General features: G+C 49.6%; 1 protein-coding gene across 1 annotated transcript in view; it reads left to right on the forward strand.

The window, feature by feature from the left end:
• Positions 1-1,544: 1,544 nt before the first annotated feature.
• The window catches only part of PLPP7 (phospholipid phosphatase 7 (inactive)), a 28,456-nt gene continuing 10,249 nt past the window's right edge, over positions 1,545-19,751 (forward strand). The window contains exon 1 of the mRNA XM_077305869.1: positions 1,545-2,173. Within this exon, the coding sequence (XP_077161984.1) occupies positions 1,717-2,173 (457 nt within the window). The 5' untranslated portion in view covers positions 1,545-1,716. The remainder of the gene's footprint in view (positions 2,174-19,751) is intronic.

Raw genomic sequence — 19,751 nt, forward strand, 5'->3', positions numbered from 1 at the left:
CTGCTGTGAAAAGCATCCTGTTGAAGGCCCAAGCACCGTCCAGATTTTTCTCTTGGTCAGTTGGCAACCCTATGTGATGTTTGTTAAATGATGGGATTGCTTTACCCCTATAGTGGCCACCTATTTTTACTTGCTGAGCTCCTGTGCCATTAGCAGTGGCTCGGAAGACAGGAAGTGAGAAAATGAAACTTATCCCACTGTGCCAGGAAAAGATTCTTCTAAAGCTCCTGAACATATAAGTAATGTAATATGTAATGGTTGAGGAGATTCTGTTACACGGTGTCTGACAAAGGGCACATTCACACGAAAGCTTATACCCTGAATAAAATTTTGCTGGTCTTAAAGGTGCCCCTGGACTCAAATGTTGTTCTGCAGCTTCAGACCAACCTGGCAACCCAACTCATTTCAATCTAAAGTTTCTGCTAAGGAAGATTGTCAGCTCTAGATTGGGAAATACCTGGCATTGGGGGTGGAGCTACGAGTGGGAGGGATTTGGAACAGGGAGGAATCTCAGTGGATTATGATGCTATGGCACCCACCCTCCAAAGCATCCATTTTCTACAGGAGAAGGGATCTCTTTAGTCTGGAGATGAGCGATAATTCCAGGGGATCCCCAGGTCCAAAGAACCAAAATGGGGGGGGGGAATTCCTGGGAACCCCTCCCCAAGAAAGACCAAAATTTCAACTGAATGTTCAATTGTCAGTGCATGTATTTCTGCAATACATCCACTAGCAATTGAACAAACAGTTGACATTTTGGCAGACTTTGGACGCCAACTAACAACTGGTAAACAGGCATCTTCCATTTCAAGTATTTGATATACTGTTATTGTAAAGCATTTATCTTGGTTGTTGTATTGGCTGCTGTACATATCTTATGCTCTATGAATAAATAAATGTGTGTTATAATTAGACCTCTGAAGAAGGGCCTACATGGGCCAAGACGTGTTAGGTCTACAGTTGGTATATATATATATATATAGTGCATATAACATTGTTCTTGTGATAGCCTATGGGCTCTGTTTGTATGCTTTGAAAATTTTTAAACCAATTTAATTTGTGCGCCATAAAGGTCATATAATTTCGTAATTACCTAATGACGTTATACAGACCCTTTAAGGTCCTCACGGACTTCAGTTGGACTTTTGTAGTTCTGGTCCCCAGGTCCCACCTGGAGGTTGGCATCCTTAACTACTCCTCCACAGCAACCTCCACAGATCCAGGGATCACTTTAGTCTGCTGATGTGCTCTAATTCCAGGGATCCCTCACCTGGGGTCTGGCATCTGACAGGAAAGCAGGGGACCAGCGCCAAAAGGCGCCCTCCCAAAACTACATTTCCCACCGTCCTCTGCGGGGAAGGGATCCGCCCTTCGAAGACCGAAACAGGGCCGTCCCGATGCAGCCGAACCTACCGGCTCGCCCGGCGCCCGCCTTCCGCGACTCGCCATTGGCTCCGCGGGCCCGCCCTTGGGCCCGGACTGGCTGCCGCGCCTGCCACTCTGGCCACGCCCCTCCAAGCTGGGTTGGCCCTGCAAAGTAAACAGCCATGTGCCTTCTGTGGCTCTATATTTAACCCGCGGGTCGCGCCGCGGCGGGGTCCGTTCTCGGGCGGGGCTTGCGGGAGGGGTCCCGGGGGGAGGAGGGGGCCGCAGTCCAGCGGACGGGCCGGTGGCGGCTGCAGCTGCAGCGAGAAGAGGGCCGCCGCCGCCGCCGCCATGCCTGCCTCGCAGAGCCGGACCCGCGCCCGGGACAGGAACAATGTCCTGAACCGCGCCGAGTTCCTGTCCTTGAACCAGCCGCTGAAAGGCACGCCGGAGCCCAAGAGCTTCGCCCGCAGGCAGAGCAGCCCGGCCGGCGCGGGCCCCGCCGCCCCCGGCGAAGGTGGCCCCAAGGAGCGGCGCCACTCGCAGCAGCTGCCCGAGGAGGACTGCATGCAGCTGAACCCCTCCTTCAAGGGCATCGCCTTCAGCTCCCTGCTGGCCATCGACATCTCCCTCTCCAAGCGCCTGGGCGTGTGCGCCACCAACGCCTCCGCCTGGGGCAACGCCCGCTCCATGGTCAGCCTCATCGGCATGACCGGCCACGGGGTGCCCTGGATCGGCGGCACCCTCGTCTGCCTCGTCAAGAGCAGCACCCTGGCCGGCCAAGAGGTCCTCATGAACCTGCTGCTCGGTGAGTAGGCGACGCCTGCAGCGCCGGCCACACCCTTCCAGCCCGGGCCCTGGGTGCCTGAGGCTGGCCCTTCAGGGAGCAGGGGGTTGGACTAGATGGCCTTTGTGGCCCCTGTCAATCGCAGGATTCTTATCCTGGATGCCGTAGGCTGATTCAGCATGGAGCAGGGGGTTGGACTAGATGGCCTTTATGGTGCCTTCTAAATTCAGGATTCTGTGTTTCTTATACTGGATGCTGTAGGCTGATCCTGCATGGAGTAGGTGGTTGGACTAAATGGCCTGTGTGGACCCTTTTAATTCTAGGAATTTTTTGGAATTTATTATTAGATTTCTGTACCAGCCTGCCATATGGCTCAGGGTGGCTCACATACAACGTTGCAGGGGTAATATATAGAACAGTCTGAACATATAACACAGTCAGCAACGATCCACCAGTGGATCTAAATCAGGGGTAGTCAAACTGTGGCCCTCCAGATGTCCATGAACCACAATTCCTAGAAGCCCCTTCCAGCAAATGCTGGCAGGGGCTTCTGGGAATTGTAGTTCATGGACATCTGGAGGGCCGCAGTTTGACTACCCCTGATCTAAATCAACAGAACTCCAGTGGCTTTGGTCAGCAATAATATAACAACGACAAACCCCCATAGAAGTCAGGTTGGTTCATGTCATCGAGGGGGTGTCTGAGGGGGACCAGCAGATGTTGTTGGGTCGGTCGACCTCAAGCAAACGCCTGGCAGAGGAGCTCCCTTTTGCAGACCCTGCGGAATTGTGGAAGTTCAGGTTGGGCCCTGATCTCTTCAAGGAGCTAATTCCACCAGGTGGGGACCAGGACAGTGAAAGCTCTGGCCCTTGTTGAGGACTGACATGCTTCTTGGGAGCCAGGGATCATCAGCCGGTTGGAGGTGGCAGAGCATAGTGCTCTTTTGGGGGTATAGGCAGAGAGACAGTCTCTCAGGTGCACTGGGCCCACACTGTGCATGGCCTTGAAGGTAAGAACCAAAACCTTGAGCCTGATCTGGAATTCAATTGGGAGCCAGGTGAGTTGCTGAAAAGTAGACTGGATGTGGGATCTCCATGTTATATTGGTGAGAATCCTGTCCTTGGCGTTCTGAACCAGTTGTAGTTTCCCGATCAAGGATAAGGGTAGAGCGAGTTGCTGAGGTGACCATCATGTGGATCACTGAGACTAGGGCAGAGTCTGCACTTACTTTGTTTATTCCATTGTCAATCCTGTTGAATTCAGATCGCTTTGAACTTAGGTCTTCCTCCCCCCCCCCCACTCTTTCTCCCCATTGAAACAGGAAAGTCTTCTGCACGTGGTTAGGGAGGCTCAGAAGGTGGGGGGGGGGGAGCCAAGCCTCTTTCTTTCTTTTCTTGAAGGGGGGGGGGAGAGGAGCCAGGCAGGGAGCCTCTTTCTTTTCTTGGAGGGGAGGGGGAGAGGATCGAAAAAGGCGGATGAGGGAGGAAAAATCCAGGACCAACAGAAGTTGAGAGAAATTAGGGCCTTCTCCTTTAAGGCAAGCGTATCACATGACCCTGGTGTAGCCTATCAGAGGTTCTCTACCACAGAGCTTTCTTTCCCAATCTGGATATTGAGGATTAACAGCACTCTGAGATATCGCACAATAAAGGTAGGGTCACTCCGGACCAATCCTTCTTGCTGCAGAAGGAAAATTTAAATCGCCCAAAATCCAAACGGAAATCACATTCTGTGTAGAGGGCAGGGACTGAATCGATCTGGGGTTGGAATAAAAGCTCCGTGCAGTTTACACCTAGGTCTTCTGGTGCCAAGCAGGCACTAGTAGCTTGGCTTGGTGTAGGTGGTAGAAGGCCTCCTGCACTACTGTCATGACCTTTGCCTCCATGGAGAGGGAGGCGTCGAGGATCACGCCCAGGTTTCTGATGGAGTGGGCTTCTGCTAGACACCCACCATCTAGGTTGGGTAAGTGTGCTTCCTCGCTTGGTCACTTTCTACCCAGCTACAGGACCTCCGTCTTTGAAGGGTTGAACTTCAGATGACTCTCCTTGAGCCCGCATCGTCAGTGTTTTCTGGCTAAGGGTTCTGGGGGGAATCAGGGCGGTCGTCCATTAGGAGGAAGAGCTAGGGTTCCTATGCTTTAGGCTGATCGTGCATGGAGCTTGGAGTTGGACTAGATGGCCTTTGTGGCCCCTTCCAACTTCAGGATTCTATGATCCTTATCCTTTAGGCTGATGCTCTGTTAAGCAGGGGGTTGGACTAGATGACCAGTATGGCCCACCAAGCCTAAACTCTTGGTTCCCACTTGATCTTCCATTGTAGGTGAAAAGTTACATAAAAAACAGTATCTCTTGCTGAAAGAGAAAAGAGTTTTTGTTCTCCAATATGGAATTAAAGCCTATTTCCAATAGCTGTATGATCCATTAGAATAGGGATTCCCAACCAGTGGTCTGCTTATCGCTGGGGGTCCATGGGAGCTCCAATGGGGGTACACATCCTTTCCCCTCTATCTTAAATGCAGGGGTAGTCAGCCTGTGGTCCTCCAGATGTCCATGGACTACAATTCCCAGGAGCCCCTGCCAGCAAATGCTGGCAGGGGGTCCTGGGAATTGTAGTCCATGGTCATCTGGAGGACCACAGGCTGACTACCCCTGCTTTAATGGACTTGGCCTCAAGTTGGGGACAGACCATCTCTTCCTGGAGGGCTCAGTGAATATAAAAATCAAAGGGGAGGGAGTTGATTGTAGCATGTTGTGTGGGGTCCAGGCTGTCTTCTTAGCTCCTATCCTTCTTTCTGGCCTACATGAGGCACAGTCAAAGTAGTAGTAGTAAAGGCAGGGGAGGACAGTGAAAGGCAGGCAAAGGTGTTGGGTGATTATGTCACTTCCAGGGGTGTGGTAGGGAGATATGAAGAAGGGCTTTTCTGCACACAATAAATATAGTGAAATGCTTATATAATGTAAGCGTTATATTCCGGCCGCTGCACATGACATCGCCCACATCCATGTCTGGCCAAATGACAGCTCGCTACATCCTCCATTTTAAAGCGCGAGTTGGGGAATCGCATAAAGTGGATTCACCACCCCAGAAAGCGCTAGCTACTGGAGAGCAACCACCAGAAGGAAAGTATGGAGGCTCAAACGCACTAAAGTCATCTGCTTCATCCTGCCCTCACACCTGCCTCCCTCTCCTTTGTTTCCAGGGACGGGAATTTCTTTTTTTAAATAGCGACGTGCTTGGAGCAATGACACACGTGTAGGCGATGCTAGAAATAAAAGAATATTTTTTTCAAAGTTGTAACACAAAGTGTGCCGCCCCAAATCAGGAACTATATTAATTTTTAAATGTATCAAAGGACTCATGATCCCATAAGGAGTGGCGTTAAAAAAGCACTATGCATCTATGATTCCACTCATAGGCATTGCAACAGAGACATAGGAATTAAAAAAAAAATAGCTGGCATCGTAGGACCCTGTGTTTAAAGTTTGGAGTTTAAAATATGGAGGAGGGAGATTGGTTGCCTGAATTGATTGACAGGCGGAAGAGAATCATGTATAAGGTGCATTGCTTTCTTCCACCATTTCCAGCAGCAGATGTGGAGGGTGAGACGTGTGGAAAGGTGGCAGACAAAGGTGAGACAGCAAAAAGGTGAGGAGGGTTTGGGAAGCGCAATAAAATTTAGCGCTTTGCCATTCAGATGGTATAACGCTATTTTTACTGATGTGCGGAAATGCTCGAAGAGTTGGTTTTTATATGCTGATTTTCTCTACCCGAAGGAGTCTCAAAGCAGCTTACCTTTCCTCTTCCCACAACAAGCACCCTGTGATGTAGGTGAGGCTGAGAGAGCCCTGCTATTACTGCTCTGTGAGAACAGCACTATCAGGACAGTTACTAGCTGAAGGTCACCCAGCTGGCTCCATGTGGAGGAACGGGGAATCAAACCTGGCTCACTAGATGAGAAGCTGCCACTCTTAACCATTATACTATGCTGGCTGTTGTATGACTCGCTGACATCACTTCTGGGGGTCCTCGAAGCCTGAAAATTCATTTCAGGGGTTCCTCCATAATCAAAACATTGAAAAAGGCTGAATTTAGGAGGCTGTAATCATTTCCTTGATCACCATTCCATCAATGGTCCATCCCAGAGTTAGACTAGAAGATTTTGGGTGAAGACAGGAAATACAGTGTGTTCATTAACTTCTTCAACTTCCTAAAGGCCTATCTCCTTGTCCCATAGGCTGGCAGTAGGGCTGTCTGGATTAGAGAATTCCTAGGGATTTTGGGGGTGGATGGGACATTTGGAGGGTGGAGTTTGGGGAGAGACTTCCTTCCCCATCTTCTTCCTCATCCTCTTTACATCTGCTTCCTTTAACATCTGTTCTGTGCAACACTGGGCCAAAAAGCTTTGGGTGAAGATAGATGTTGCAGGTTTAAGTTTCTTTTTACATTCAAAAATGTGGATTAAAGTCTCTTCAGGTGCACTTAACATGAAGGCTTCTACTGGGAGATTATTCTCTACTTGGCCTCCCCAAATTCAGAGGCAATTGTAGTTGTGATGGCATGTCCACATGGCTTCCCCCCCTGCACTTTCCTTGCTTCAGCATGGCTTTTTTTAAAAAACAGGTATTTCTTGAACACGAGAATGTTATAATTGTTTATTGCCAGTATCTATGAGTTCTCACCTAACTTGGGTGTGTGTGTGTGTCTCGCCCTTTCTATTGAGGAGTTATAAAATAAAATGTGCAGCCTGCACCTTTCATTTATAACTGCAGCAAAAAGGACTCGAGACGTTTAAAAAACCAACTTGAAAGTGGGAAACTAGTAAACTCCGGTATTAATAATACAATAGTCAATTTCGAAATTCTTGATTTTTAGAAAGTTCCTCATGGTATGTGGTGGGGAGTGGCATTCACGAGGGGTGAGCCAAGGAAAATAATACTGGTTTGAGTGGGGCCTCCAAAAATGCGCAGCTTACTGTCCACATGCTGTCCAAAAGCATTTTGCATGCAATCTTGCTAAGACGACAGTACCAAACCCAAGTTGCAAAAATGCTGCAGCGGTGGGTGGGTGGGTCATGGCAGCAGACAAACAGAGGACAACACCTTGTGGATGCTCCTGAAATTGCGCTGCAGTAAGGAAGACAGGAAGGAGCAAATAATCGATGTGGAATCAGCCACAGACAGATCTTCAGAGTGTGGTGGAAGTACATTCTGCGCATATATTTCTGCCCTGAAAACCAATTCTTCAAAATCCTGTGCCCAAAAGCCACCCACTAGAACTTCGTGTATGTTGGTCTTTAAAAAGTTATACCTGTCTGTAAGGTAAAGGTAAAGGTATCCTCTGTGCAAGCACCAAGTCATGTCTGACCCTTGGGGTGACGCCCTCCAGCGTTTTCATGGCAGACTCAATACAGGGTGGCCTTGCCAGTGCCTTCCCCAGTCATTACCGTTTTACCTCCCCAGCAAGCTGGGTCTGTAGCCTTCCCCAAATAGAGAAGAGTGGTATTTTCAACAGTATGGGTGTCTATAGTATCATCAGCCCTTTGGCTGCTTTGTGAAAAGCTGGCAAGTCCAAATCTGGCCAAGCTCCACTCATCCCAACTGCTGCCCAGTCCCCCTTCCCTGCCTGCCAAGCAGTTCCTCCTTGGGGTTACCTGCATTTCTTAAATCAAAGCTCTGCAATCACCATTTGGTAGTGAACACATGTTGTGTGTTGGCATGAGACAGGATGCTGAACTAGATGGACCACTGCTCTGATCCAGCTGGGCTCTTAAGAACATCAGAAGAGCCCTGCTGGATCAGACCAGTGGTCCATCTAGTCCAGCATCCTGCCTTACACAGTGGCCAACCAGTCCTTCTGGAGGGACAGCAACAGGGCAGAGAGGCCAAGGCCTTCCCCTGATGTTGCCTCCTGGCTCTGGGATTCAGAGGATTAGAGTCTCTGAATGTGGATGCTCCCCACAGTCCTCATGGCTAGTAGCCATTGATAGACTTAACTTCCATCATTTTTCCAGCCCCCTTTAAAGTTATTTATAAGAATATATGCTCCTATAGGCATAGGGCAGAGGTGGCCAAACTGGCTCTCACCTTCCCATGGACTACAGTTACTGAAGGGGCTCATGAGTCCATGGACATCTGGAGAGCCACCGTTTGGTCATTCCTGGCACACAGGCTGTCCCTTACTGAAGATCTTCCAGCAGACCAGAGAGCCATCTGCTCTAATGTTGACTTTCTTGCACTGACCCAGTGGGGTTAAGACCTATCATGTCCCTTCTGGCTGCTTGGTTCTATGAATCCAAGGTTTCCACGTTTGAAGTTTGAGGCTCCTCCGCGGTATCTTCAAGAGAAGGATGGAAATTTCAGGATATTTATCAGCCTGAGGTTATGGCCTGCCTTTGGCAGAACTCTGGGACTGATCCATTGGAAACTTGACAGACTTTTCTGACTGTGTCATCCTACCCAGGGATTTGGCAAAGTGAACTTCAATTCATGAAATCTGGACATGGGGGGGGGTGAGTTTTTGAGATGCTACCAGACTTGAATATTGTTTTTTTTCCTGCAAACTAAATTGGCTCCCCAACCAGAAACTATCCTGAGTGATACCTCCCTAAGTCCATTGGTTTCAAAGAACTTAATCTGGTGTAACTCTGTTTAGGATTGGGTTGCCAGCCACCAGCTGGTAGGATCATAATGGAACTCCAGATGAAAGAGATCAGTTCCCCTGGAGAAAGAGGCTGCATTGGAGGGTAGGGTCTAGCCCAGGGGGCGCCGAACTGCAGCTCTCCAGATGTCAATAGACTACAGATACCATGAGCTCCTTGCTGACAGACGCTCATGGTAATTGTAGTCGTTGGACACCTGGAGATCCCCAGTTTAGCTACCCCTGATCTAGGGCATTATATACTGCTGAGTCTGCTTCTCACATTTTGCCCTCTTCAAACTCCATCTCCAAATATTCAGGAATTTTCCAACAGGGTTAGCAATCATAGTTACAAGTCACCCTTTGTAAGCAATTCAAATGATAATAGATTGTGTTAATGTTGTGGTCCTAAAAGATGTCAATCTGTGGGTGGTAAAAAGGGGCATCAAGTCACAGCAGACCTGTGGCATTTTTAAAAGATGTTCAGAGGTGGATGGCCATTGCAGCCTTGGACTTCCTCGGCAGTCTCCCATCCTAGGACTAACCAAGGCTGACCCTGCTTAGCTTCTGAGACCCAATGAGACCGGGGTAGCCTGAGCTGTCTAGGGTGGGGCATGTATATCTATTAAACAACCTTTTAGCTTCGTTCTGCACAAACTGGACAGGGATCAAATAATGTACGTTTCTTAACAATTTCATAATTTACCTCCAATACGTATGACCGTCCTCTGCAATAAACAGTCTCAAAGTCAACCTTTCTCACCATTTTTACCAGAGAGAAACCCCTGAAATTCTTCAGGCTTCCAGAAACCCCAGAAGTGGTGCAATCATGCAAAATATGGTTGGGAAAATAGGTGTGGACACGTCCATTGAGGGCCTGTCCTCTTCCCACCCCCTCCAGGCCCATCATTGGCTATTATGGGAGGGATGAGTGGGTCATATTGCCCGATAAACATTTAACAAATTCTAAAAACATATTAAAAATTGACTCCCACCCATTTGGGAAACCCTTCCAGGGCCGTCAAGAAACCCCAGGGTTTTATGAAACGCTGATTAAGAAAGCCTGTGCTAAGTGGCTACTAAGGTTGTGTGCTTTGGGCACCAAAGCGGCCGTTCATGCCCAAAGCAGCGCTATTTTGGGGTGCTGAAGCACACAACCCTAGTGGCTACAGCACCAAGGTGGAGGGGTCTGGTCACACACTGTGCCAAGAGGCTTGTTGTAGTGTTACCATCTATAGGCACCAGGTTTGAGCAGCAAGAGTGCAAACAGGGATGTCCTCAGCGGCTGCTCCCTCGAATTAAGAAGGCCCCTCCCATTGACTAGCCGCATCACAAGCCTGAGTACATTTCGAAACCACTGAGTTCCCCTACCTCTTTGGGCTGGCATTCCGGGATCAGAATCCATTCCTAACGCATCCTGGGAGATTGCGGGTGCAGAAGCCGCGTGCTAAGAAGTTTATGGCATGGCATCTTGGAAGTCTGCGCACATTGGAGGATAATCCTGGACAGGCTTGAGCTCTGCTCAGCCCAGGGTTGCCAACCTCCAGGTGAAACCTGGAGCTTTTCTGGGATTGCAAAAGATCCCCAAATGACAGAGCAGGCACTCTGGAGGAAGTGATCACTTTGAAGGGCAGACTTGTATGGTAGGCCGTGGATTCTAGGTGAAATCATCCCCCGTTCTCTGCTCCACATGCCCCAAATCTTTGGGAATTTTCCATGCTGCAGTTGGCAACCCTAGCTCAGCCTCATCTGTAAATGCCTCTGCTGTGGTGCACCAGTGGTTTCTTGATGCCGAAACAGGACTTGAATCAAGTGCAGAGGTCTGCAGATGCTCACAGTGTGTTGAGGAATCTGTTAAGAGCTGAATAAAATCAGAGTCCAGTAGCACCTTTAAGACCAACAAAGATTTATTCAGGGCATGAGCTTTCGAGTGCAAGCACTCTTCGTCATACTATGAACTCCTTACATTACAGTGGGAATATATAGCAAAAATCAATTATGTTACATCAGTAGACTGTGTCACACAACCAAATACAGCCAATGATCATCCCTTGTCAAAACAGCCAATCAATCCCCTGGAATTCAGTTGTAGTGTACAAAAACACAAGGAGAAACCAAACTGCCTGTCTCAGTGATCAGGGGCTCTCACCTCCCCATATGCTGCTTGCCCCACCTGTCTCCATACAACTGGGAAACATTCCTGCACTGCAATTGCTAGCAACTATCTTATCCCAAGGCTGGTATGTGTGTGTGTGTGGGGGGGTCAGCAAGCCCCGTAGCTCCGTGGGTGATTTCTGACCCATAACTTTCAACCTGACCCACCTCACAGGGTTGTTGTGAGGATAAAAAAGAGAGGGGAGGGTGATTTACACTGTCCCAAGCTTGTTGGAAGTAAAATGCGGCAGAAATGAGAAAAATTATTATTATTATTATTATTATTATTATTATTATTATTATTACCTACCACTCCCAAGCAGGCTCATGGCGGGTTACAGATATCCAGTTTACAAAACTTCCCATTAAAGCCCCATTAAAATAGATAGAAAAATACCAGTACTATAGACCAGTGGTCCGGAACCTTTTCTAGGCTGTGGACCGGTGTGTGTGTGGGGGGAGGGCGATCTGGCTGCTGCGAATGTGCGGCAGCCCATGCGCAAATGTGCATGCACAGCAGGGTCACACATGCGCGGCCACAAACGTGCATGCGCAGACCTGCCGCACATGCGTGTTTGCGCCGGCGGCTGTGCTTCCCTCTCCCTCCCCCCCTCAAAAAGAAGCTTGCCAGGCTGCAAGCTAATCGGCCACTTTGGGGGGGCGGGGAGAGGGAGCTGCGGCCTGGTGCCGGGCCACGGCCCAGCAGTTAGGGACCACTGCAATAGACCATCAATCCAACAACCTGGAGGAGAACCCCTCTCCCATCCCCAACCCCTACCTCTAGAGGGAGGACGAAGGAGAGACGTTGGAATGCTGGAAGGTCCCGCAGGGCTCACAGCTCACTGGGGAGCTCATTCCACCAGGTGGGGGCCAGGACCAAAAATGAATTTCTAAACAGGAGTTTTTGCAGGGTGGCTTCCCAGACTTGTAATGGATGAACTCTTTGGTCCCCTGCCCTTCTAATCCTTTTGTGAGCACAACTGTGGGATTAGTCGCAGAAGGAGCCACCGCGGATGTGCAAAATGCTGCATCGCAGCTGGATTTCCTTCGATACAAATCCATATCTCTCTAGCTAAGCTGGGCCATGCATCGAAAGGGGGGGGGAGCTGTCCATGAGCGTTGTGGCAACCCAGGACAAAGGTGACCTGCAGTGCAACCTGATACTGGAGTGCTTCCATAGCCATCTGACTGCAGCAGGCAGCGTTGACCTGGAGTGAACTCACAATGCAGGGGAAAGCATATCCATCCCTTTGCCAGCAGGTTGTTGGTATGCACAGAGGAAGGGGGGGGGAGGAAGGGCATGGCCTGTCAAGGGGACGAAAGTCAGATGGGCCTTGCCTCCTGGTTGTGGAAAGTAGTCTAAAGAGATGTCATAAATCAACGGTCTCTGCCACAGCGTTCAGCCAGGATTGCCAGCCTCCAGAGAGGACCTGGAGAAATTCTGGAATTGCAGCTGATCTCCAGATGACAGAGAGCATTTCCCCCCTTGGAGAAAAGGGCTGCTTTGGAGGGTGAGATTTAAGGCTGGCTGATGTCTTTCCCCTCCACAAACCCTGTTCTTCTCAGGCTGCTGCGCCAGATCCCCAGGAATTTCCTAACCTAAATCTGGCAGCCACAGAAGGAGGACTCAACTGTGTTATATACACAGAGCCAGTTTGGTGTAGTGGTTAGGAGAGCAGACTTCTAATCTGGCATGCCAGGTTCGATTCTGCACTCTCCCACATGCAGCCAGCTGGGTGACCTTGGGCTCGCCACGGCACTCATAAAACTGTTCTGACCGGGCAGTGATATCAGGGCTCTCTCAGCCTCACCCACCTCACAGGGTGTCTGTTGTGGGGAGAGGAAAGGGAAGGTGACTGTAAGCCACTTTGAGATTCCTTCGGGGAGAGAAAAGCGGCATGTAAGAACCAAATCTTCTTCTCCCTCCTCCCCAGAGTCTGCCCTCCCCAGTTTCTACCCTCAAAGCTCCAGATTTCCCCCCAGCCCAAAGCTTGCAACACCTGATCGACCCCAAGATCTGTAGACAGAGCTCAGTCCCTTTGTCATTTCAGGTGTTCTGTTTGTTTTTCCTTCCCAGAAAACCAGAGGTCTGGCTTTTCAGTCTTACACATTAGAAAAAGAAACAAATCAATAAGATGTAGTAAACAGAATCCTTTGTGATACTGAAGAAGAGACGGTTTTTATCCCCCGCTTTTCACTACCCGAAGGAGTCTCAAAGCAGCTTACAATCTTCTTCCCTTCCTCTCCCCACAACAGACACTCTGTGAGGTATTTGGGGCTGAGAGAGCTGTAAGAGAAGTGCTCTGGGAGATCAGCTCTGGGAGATCAGCTCTGTGACTGGCCGGGGGCCACAGCGATAAGGACAGTGATTTGCCAGGGACAAGTGGCAGAAAACAGGGACCAAGCCTGGGAAATAGGGAGAGCTGGAGCCTACAGTATGCGGGCATGGGTATGGCTGGATATTTGGGGAGCCAGTGCAATCCCGTATTATGCCTCTGAATGGAACTGATGGCCAGCTGGGTGCCCTGGAGGCAAAGGAATGCAGGTTGTCCAGACCTGGCTTGCTGCTGTTCTTATTTGGCATGCCAGGCAGAAATTCTGATGTAGTCGCCGGGCCAAGCAGCAACCTCTGGCTCAGCTGTTGTTCAGCACTTGTAGCTTGGCTGTCAAAGTGGAAAAGAACTGGGAAATTGTGAAACAGGAGCTGGGCTTGTGTGTCTGCCGGTGCGGGCAGGTGGAGGAGGGAAGCGGATAGAAGAAGAGTTGGGTTTTATATGCCACTTTTCTCTACCCAAAGGAGCCTCAAAGCGGCTTACAATCACCTTCCCTTTCCTCTCCCCACAACAGGCACCCTGTGAGGGAGGTGAGGCTGAGGGAGCCTTGGGAGAGTAAATGCATAGAACCCCAAAAGAATGGGCAAATGTACGCCAAATTGTCTGTTATTAGGTCCTGACACAATTTAATAGAACCTTGCAAAAGTTTGGCCGCAATTTCTATTATTTCTGTGTTGGTATTATCTGAGAGGAAGGAAACCTTCTGAAGTAGGGTTGTACGCATCAACAACCGAAACAGCCATTCCAGCCCAAAGTGGCCACTTCGGCCGCCAAAATGTACAACCCTAAAGGTAAAGGTAAAGGTATCCCCTGTGCAAGCACCGAGTCATGTCTGACCCTTGGGGTGACGCCCTCCAGCGTTTTCTTGGCAGACTCAATACAGGGTGGTTTGCCAGTGCCTTCCCCAGTCATTACCATTTACCCCCCAGCAAGCTGGGTACTCCCTACAGGTACATCCCTATGGTACAACCCTACAGGTTAGGAAATCCCTGCCCCATCTATCAAGATGGGGCTCAAATGTTTTTTTTTCATGAAGGCTTTCATAAGAAGCGCATGCAGGAAAGTTTCGGGATTGCTTGTTTTGCGTGGACAAAATGTGACTGTGACACTTCTTGGAATCTTCCTCCGAGAATTGTTGGGGGCAGGACATTGCATCTGACTAGAGAGAGCAGATCTGTCCTCATGGAGCTGTCTCAATCCCATCTCCCTCAATGGGCGTCTCTTGTGGGGAGAGGAAGGGAAAACTGCTTTTTTCCCGGTCTCGGTTGGATGATGAAAAGCAGGGGATAAAAAAGCCCAGCTCTTCTTATCCCCTTCAATGAGGCCTTGGTGCCGTAAACATGAGTTGGTGAGGTGAAACTCCCAAATACAGGTTAGGAAATTCCTGGAGATTGGGAGTTTGGGGAGAGAAGAGAGCACGGTGGGGATGTAATACCACAGTTGTCGAAATTGCCACCATCTCCAGGGTCGCTGCTCTCTGTAGTCTGGAGATTGGTTGTCATTTTGGAAGACCTGAAGGTTTGTAGCCTTAGCAAAGTCACTAGCCTACTGCATTCCTCCCTCCCTCTGCAGAGTTACTTGGCCAGCTGTAATATTGTCAGGTGCACAATGAGATGAGTGAAACAAACGTCCAGTGTTGTCTCAGCCCAAAATATGACTGTTGGGTCCATGGCTTGGGATGCCACACACACCCCGGGCCCTCTTTTCAGCCGGCTCCTTCTTATGTCCTGCAGAGCAGGGGTAGTCGACCTGTGGTCCTCCAGATGTTCATGGACTGCAATTCCCATGAGCCCCTGCCAGCAAACGCTGGCAGGGGCTCATGGGAATTGCAGTCCATGAACATCTGGAGGACCACAGGTTGACTACCCCTGCTGCAGAGTCAGGATCGCTATCAGTAACAGCTGGTGCAAGACTAATTAATTGCAGTTTTGCAGATTCTACAATTTTAACTTGTTTTGTACAGCTGCAAATTTAAAGATTTGATTGTGTTTTTAGGCTGTGTAAATGGCCCTGAGCCAATATTCTGAGAGGGGCGGTATATAACTCTCTAAAGAAGTCAATTAAAATAAAAATATCCATTACCCGTCAAATTCCTTTCTGCTGTCATCTCCTTGCAAGCGGCACAAAGCCCTCCCCACTCCAGTTTGCCCTGGTCTGCGGCTTTCTCTCTCAGCCTGTCTCATCAGATATTTTCTAGTAGTGACAAAATAGCCCATTGGGTTTGACTCGGGCTGTCTTTGCGTGCACATTACTTTAAAAAATCAGAATGAAAAGAGAGCTCCCAGTTTTACCGCTATAGTAACTTCACCTTTATCACTGCTGTAAAAAAAATGGAGCTCCTCAAAAATTCACACAGGCGTGTTTTCTTTCCTGCTGTATGTGTCTTTCTCTTCTCACTTTCACCTATCCCCATTGAACTGTTTACACTTTTCAGATGACTAGTACTGCGGCTATCCCTCTGTTTTGCCTCCTTTCCACCGTAGGCATGATGTACTAACAGCTTTTTTTAAAAAAATCAACTTGCTAGCTGTTGGAATGTTCACAAACATTCCATAACACCCCTGCAGTGTAACAAGTTAATAAAAAACTTATGACACAAAGGGCTACACTGGGTAAAAATTCAGGGAGAACAGATATATGCTGCCCCCCTCCCACCTTTGCCAAATGAAAATGATCTCCCTAGCCTAAACCTCAGTAGCCTAAAGAATACGAATGGTTGAACCTCTCTTCCTCGCATAGTACAGCCATAATCTGAACTTTTTCCTTTTTAAAACGCCAGAAGGTTCTCGGAGCATCACTTCTAGTTTGGCCCTGCTTTGTGTGAAAAGAGCCAAGCACTGACACAATCCCTTCTTCTCGCAATCAGTCACAGTTCTCTCAGAGCTCTCTCAGCCTCACCTACCTCACTGGGGTCCGTTGGGGGGAGAGGAAGGGTAGGTGATTGTAAGCTGCTTTGAGACTCCTTTGGGTAGTAAAAAGTGAGGCACAACAAACCGAGCTCTCCTTTTTCAAGCAGGCTTTTCACTGTCCACCCGTGTGAGTAGTGTGGTTGTGAGCTGCTTTATCTCATGCAAAAGGCCCCACATTGTTGCCTCCTTGAAGTCATTATCTTGGCCCTGTGACATGATAGTTCCTGCATGAACTCCGATAGTGGGGATCCTCTTATTAGCTCCTGCCTTCCCTGCAGAAGATTCGGTCCGGCATCTTCTTTCTTGGCTAGCATTTAGAAGAAGGTGAACACCTCAGAGACTGATGCCTGGATGGATGGACGCACCTCGTCCAATCCCAGAAACTAAACAGGGTCAGTCCGGATTAGTGCTTGGAAGGGAGACCCCAGAGGGCAGCCAGGGTGGCCACGTAGGTTTCCAACTCTGGGTTTAGACCAGGGGTAGTCAAACTGCGGCCCTCCAGATGTCCATGGACTACAATTCCCAGAAGCCCCTGCCAGCGAATGCCGGCAGGGGCTTCTGGGAATTGTAGTCCATGGACATCTGGAGGGCCGCGGTTTGACTACCCCTGGTTTAGACTCTCGGGGTAAATCCAGGGAGTGGGCAGGATGGGACCTCAGTGGAGTATAATGCTGTGGAGTCCCCCCTTCAAAGCAGCCCTTTTCTCCAGGGCAACTGATCTCTGTTGCCTAGAGATGAGCTGTAATTCCAGGGGATTGCCAGGGCCCACCTGGGGACTGGCATCCCTACCACACGGAGAGAGGCAATGGCCAGCCACCTCTGAACATGTCTTGCCTTGCAAACCCCTTGAGGGGATTCCTGAAAATCAGATGCAAATTGATGGTACTTTCCACCCCCACTAAGGGAGTGCTGATGGTTCGTGTAACCTTTGTGTTTCCTTTTTTTGTTTTTTTTGTTAGTGATTTTTAATACTGTTGTGATTGAATGCCTGATCCAGTTCGAAGGTTTCTTTCTTTGAGCATTCCTATCCTGCCTTTCCTCTCCGGCTTCAAAAAGGAGCTGAAGGCAACTCAGGAGAACATTTGCCAACAAAGTATACGATAGCATCTCAAGAGGCATTTAAGACGATTCAGTACAAAGAGGTTTTTGAGAAAGTGCACTCAAAAGAACCGTCACATTCTGCACACATGCACAGAGTTGTTTTCTCCTTCCCCTAAAGCAGTGGTCCGCAACCTTTATTAGGCTGCGGACCGGTGGGGGGGGCGATCCGGCTGCCACACATGCGCGGCAGCCCATGCGCAAACGCAAATGCGCGGCAGGTCCATGCATATACGTTTGCACCATGTGCGGTCGCATACGCGCATGCACAAAAGTGCCGTGCATGCATGTTTGCAGCCGCACGTGTTGCAAAACCGCATGCGCGGACCTGCCGTGCATGCGCGTTTGTGCTGGCAGCTGCGCTTCCTGCTCCCCCCCTCCTGCAAAAAGAAGCTTCCCAGGCCGCAAACTTGCGGCCTGGGAAGTTTCTCACTGCGGGGGGGGGGGACGGGGAGAGGGAGCCACGGCCTGGTGCCATGGCCTCCGTGGCCTGGTGCTGGGGCCTTTGCAGCCCGGTGGTTGGGGACCTCCGCCCTAAAGAATGCCTTTCTAAACCAAATTGTCTAGCTGGTTTTCCCTAGAAGCCAAGAACCAAGCTACCCCCATGTTTCCCTTGGGGATACTGTTTCAAAGGCCTGGGCTCACGGCTTAGCAAACGGGCTGAGGCCAATCTGCCAGCCCAGCCAGTTGTTGCAAAGGCAGGGCTTTCTTCTCTCTCTTGGGTCTCTGCAGATCCACTGCCTTACAGGAGACTCCCTGGGAAGAAGCCACACAAGGATAACTGACTGCAATACAAACCGCGACGCTGCCAGGGGCACGGAGGGCGAGAGGCACAGCGGCTCCCGGGTCAGCCGGCAACTTTACTTGTTAGCTGTAATCAGCTTAGATAGGGGAGCCTAATGAGTCTTTGGCTTCTCCTCATCTCCACCGTGACCCCGTATCCCCGTATCTTCCTTTTGCTGAGGAAGCATAAAAAGCAGCTCCTGCCCTTCAGCCACGTACAGATAGATTGTGGCACCCAAACGGCTTTCTGCTCTCCCACACAAGAGATTGCTTCTCAAAAGGCGGGACAGCACGGGGCTTGTCATTCCATAATCCATTTCCCTCAGGGTTATCTCCCCCCCCCCCCCCGTTTCATACAGCTTTGTGTCCGGGGCTGTGATTTAAAGGAGAGAGGAGAGGGATCATTTTATTCTTCCTGACACCCCCTTCTACTGAGAATCAGAGCTGCTCCACTACTTTTTGTTAGTGAGGCAGTCTCCTGAATTACAACTGGTTTTCACGTGACAGAGGACAGTCTCCCCTGGAGAAGATGGCCAATTTGGAAGATGGACTCAATGGTATTTGTTAAAGCTCAGCAGGATCCACCCCCACATATCCAGGAATTTCCCAACCCAGAGTTGGTAACCCTGAATGAGAGTAATATTCTCCCCTCCCAAGCAGCCCTTTTATCCAGGTGAACTGGTCTCTGGAGACTGGATGTGAGCTGCAATTCCAGGGAAATCTTCAGAGGCAAAACTGAACTGAGAGACCCAGAAAAGAACCCAACTTACATACAGTAGCAAACAATGGATCTTCTCAGTGGTGCACACCATTGGTCAGTTTTGGATTAAATTGACCAGACCCTGCAGCCAGGACCTCATCGCTTACATCAGGGGTAGTCAACCTGTGGTCCTCCAGATGTTCATGAACTACAATTCCCATGAACCCCTGCCAACATCCGCATTGCAGGTAGGAGCCCTGTTGAACAGGATGCTTTTTAAGGTGCACGGCAAACCCTGCTTTCTGGAGGCTGACATCCCTGAAACTCTGTGGGGCAAAAGGCCACAGAGTCTCTCCCCCCCCCCCCGCAGCCCTTTTTTCCAGGTGAACTGATCTGTGTAGACTGGACTTCTATGATTCTCTGATCTGTGTAGACTTGACTTCCCCTGATTAAGTGGAAGGCTCAAATGTCTTTGAAGCCCTGTTTGGGGAAGTGCTAGCAAGGCCTGGGCCCTGCTTTCAAGGCCGGAGGTTGAAGTAGCAACAGGCACCATTTGTATACCTTTCTTTAGAAAAAATCTGCCTGTTTTGCTCTGCAAGTGCCGAATTTCAGTTTTCTGCCTGGAAGTTCTTTAATCGCTAGCAGGGACTTCTGGGGTCCCTTGTTTTGAGGGAGTGAAAGAAATATACCATGTTCCACTTTCAGATTGGTCTGGTGGCCAAAGTATCTGGGACTGCATCCTGCAGTTAGGAGCCAGCATTCCACACCCTCACCAGTGCTTATGCCCTGATTCTGCACTGTTTCTTTATTACAGAACAACACTGGTTCTTAGCTTTCACCCGATTAATTGCTCTGAACGTCAGCTGAAGGGCACTGTGGAAGAACCTGCCGTAATAAATCATTGCCATATTCCGATGACACTTTATCATGTTCTCCCCTTACAAATTAGAATTCATATGCTTTGGGAGAGCATATATTGGGTTTTA

Source organism: Paroedura picta, chromosome 12, assembly GCF_049243985.1.
Source record: "Paroedura picta isolate Pp20150507F chromosome 12, Ppicta_v3.0, whole genome shotgun sequence".
NCBI classification, from domain to species: Eukaryota; Metazoa; Chordata; class Lepidosauria; order Squamata; family Gekkonidae; genus Paroedura; species Paroedura picta.